At 36.5% G+C, this 2,359-nt stretch overlaps 1 protein-coding gene across 1 annotated transcript in view; it reads left to right on the plus strand.

Moving 5' to 3' along the window:
• Positions 1 to 2,353, plus strand: part of LOC101857057 — a gene marked incomplete in the record, with an annotated part of 61,825 nt that extends 59,472 nt beyond the window's left edge. Inside the window, 1 exon segment of the mRNA XM_013087770.2 lies at positions 242 to 2,353. Within this exon segment, the coding sequence (XP_012943224.1) occupies positions 242 to 387 (146 nt within the window).
• Between the last annotated feature and the right edge of the window lie 6 nt (positions 2,354 to 2,359).

Below are 2,359 nucleotides of genomic sequence, written 5' to 3' on the forward strand. Positions count from 1 at the left end.
GTGTGTGTGTGTGTGTGTGCCCTAATGTGTATTTGTATGAGTATTCATGTGTGTGTGTGTGTGTGTGTGTGTGCCCTAATGTGTATTTGTGTGAGTATTCATGTGTGTGTGTATGTGTGTGTGTAGTAATGATATTATTAGTCCTTCCCCTGGCCCTGGTTGTGTTTTCTGCCCTTGCCCTCCTACTCCTTGTTTTAAACGTTTTTGTCTTCTCCTCCCCCCTCCCATGTTGTTCAATTAGCCATGAGTCTGAAGCCAGATGATGCGCTGATGCTGAAACGACGAGCTGATGTTAGAGGTAAACTGGGAAGGCAGGCGGAGGCCATTGAAGACTACAGACGGGCTGTGGACATTCAGACACGGCCAAACAAACTGGTCAAAGCTTGAGCTGGGAACATCTGAACAATTTAGCACCCTTGCTTCCACTTGTATCATGCTCAACAAAGTGGTCACTACTTAAGGTAAAATAGTGGTTCTTAGCCTTATTGGTGGTACTGAGCCCCACAATAAGTTTCATAAGCCCTTTCACTGAACCCTTAATGTGGGCAAAAGGAACAGACACTCACTCAGTAAATGTGTGTGTCTTGACCTCAGCCAAACCCCTGAAACTTACTCACCAAAATCCCGGGGTTCGACCAAAAACAGATTAAGAACCTCTGAGCTAGGACATCTGAAGAGGACAGTCCAACAGTCTTGTAAACATTATGCATCATTCATATCCCTTGAGAGGTCTCGGAATAGAAGGTTCAGTGATTTTTCAACTTCACATTTGCAGCGTGAGATATTTCAGTGTTATAACCAGTTCGTCTTTGTTCCTACCGGACAATTTTCAAGAAGAAACATTGACAATCTTAGATACATTTTATAATTCACTTTAACTATTTCTAAATCGAAAGCAATAATTGTAGCTTTTGCAATGAATAGTTTTTTATTTGTTCTGAGATGTTGCCTCCATAATGTCAAAAAGAGTAAAACTGAAGGGAATGATAATTATCTGTGATGTGTATATTTTTCACATATTTGCATTTCTTTTATCGTGTAGATAATATCATACTGTATTCTTAATTCAGAAATGAGATAATTATTCATCTCTTTACTTTCTGCGAAATATTTTTTTTCTGAACTGTTGCATTATTTACTGCTGGAATGTTGGTTTAAGGACAACAAGCTTGAAATCTTCTACTCATGAAACTTTCATTTATACAATCAAATCTACTCTGGTTAAGGCCGTATTTGTTTTACAACCTTTTCCATCATTCAAAAGTCAAAGCAAACAATTGTTCCTCACAGTAAAAGGAAACATTTCAAACATGTTGCTTTCACATTGTGTCCATGTGGGTCATGGGGTGACTGAATATTGTATATCTCTCTTTGAAGACTGAACTAGTCTTCACTGAACTCCTAGTTGATAGTGGGCAACCCATTATCTTATTCATAAAAATAATTCATAAGGAAGATGTTTACCTGTTCTTAGCTTGAAAAACCTGTTTTGTTATTTTAAAGATAGTAGGCTACCCAAAATATGTATCTTTTCTTGCTTTTTTCCTATATTGAGAATTTGAATTTTGATAAAATATTTCTGGAACATTTGCAGTTGATACCACATATTAAGAAACTGCAATAAAATCAATTCAAAATTTTTGGCTTATCTCATCTGAACAGCTGGCTGATGATGTCTTTTGTAATTGGTGGCCTATAACTGTAAGAGTGTAAGATGATCCAGCTCGGATAGGACACCTCTTGTCTTTAAAAGAATTCTTAGTTAAGGCTGTGTTCAAGTCTGGGAAAAAATGCGAGACAAAAAGTTGCACATGACCTTATGAAAGTTGTGAAATAAAAGAGAGAAATAAGCTGGGCCCTCTGCATTGTCTGTCTAACTGGGCACCATTAAGCGTCTCTTGGCTTAAACATCCCCCCGGTCAGAAAATGATTTTAAAAAGTAGCGTCTGAAGAGCCATAAATGAGGCAAAGACAACACCTAAACATCAGTAGATAAACATAGATTTGCTTGTTTAAACGAATGATGAAACTTTAAGAGTGAAAAATTAGGATAACTTCCTTTGTTTATTAAGGACATGAAATCATGAAGTAAAATAAATATCTCTTCTTTTTTTGAAAGACGTACATGGATGTAATATTATATCTCTCAGAAAAACATGTTAGTACCATTTCTTCATGTGAGAGGAGACAGAATATATGTATGCTTTCACATAAATACTATATCTACAAAACCAGTATTATAGTGAAATATGTACCATATACTCATTTTACTTTTGGTGATTGAAAAAAATTCCTTGCTTGTATTGATTTCAGGATATATACATTACATCAGGAAAGTGGGGGGAAAAGGGGATTGGGG

The sequence above is a fragment of the Aplysia californica genome, unplaced genomic scaffold, assembly GCF_000002075.1.
Source record: "Aplysia californica isolate F4 #8 unplaced genomic scaffold, AplCal3.0 scaffold00636, whole genome shotgun sequence".
NCBI classification, from domain to species: Eukaryota; Metazoa; Mollusca; class Gastropoda; order Aplysiida; family Aplysiidae; genus Aplysia; species Aplysia californica.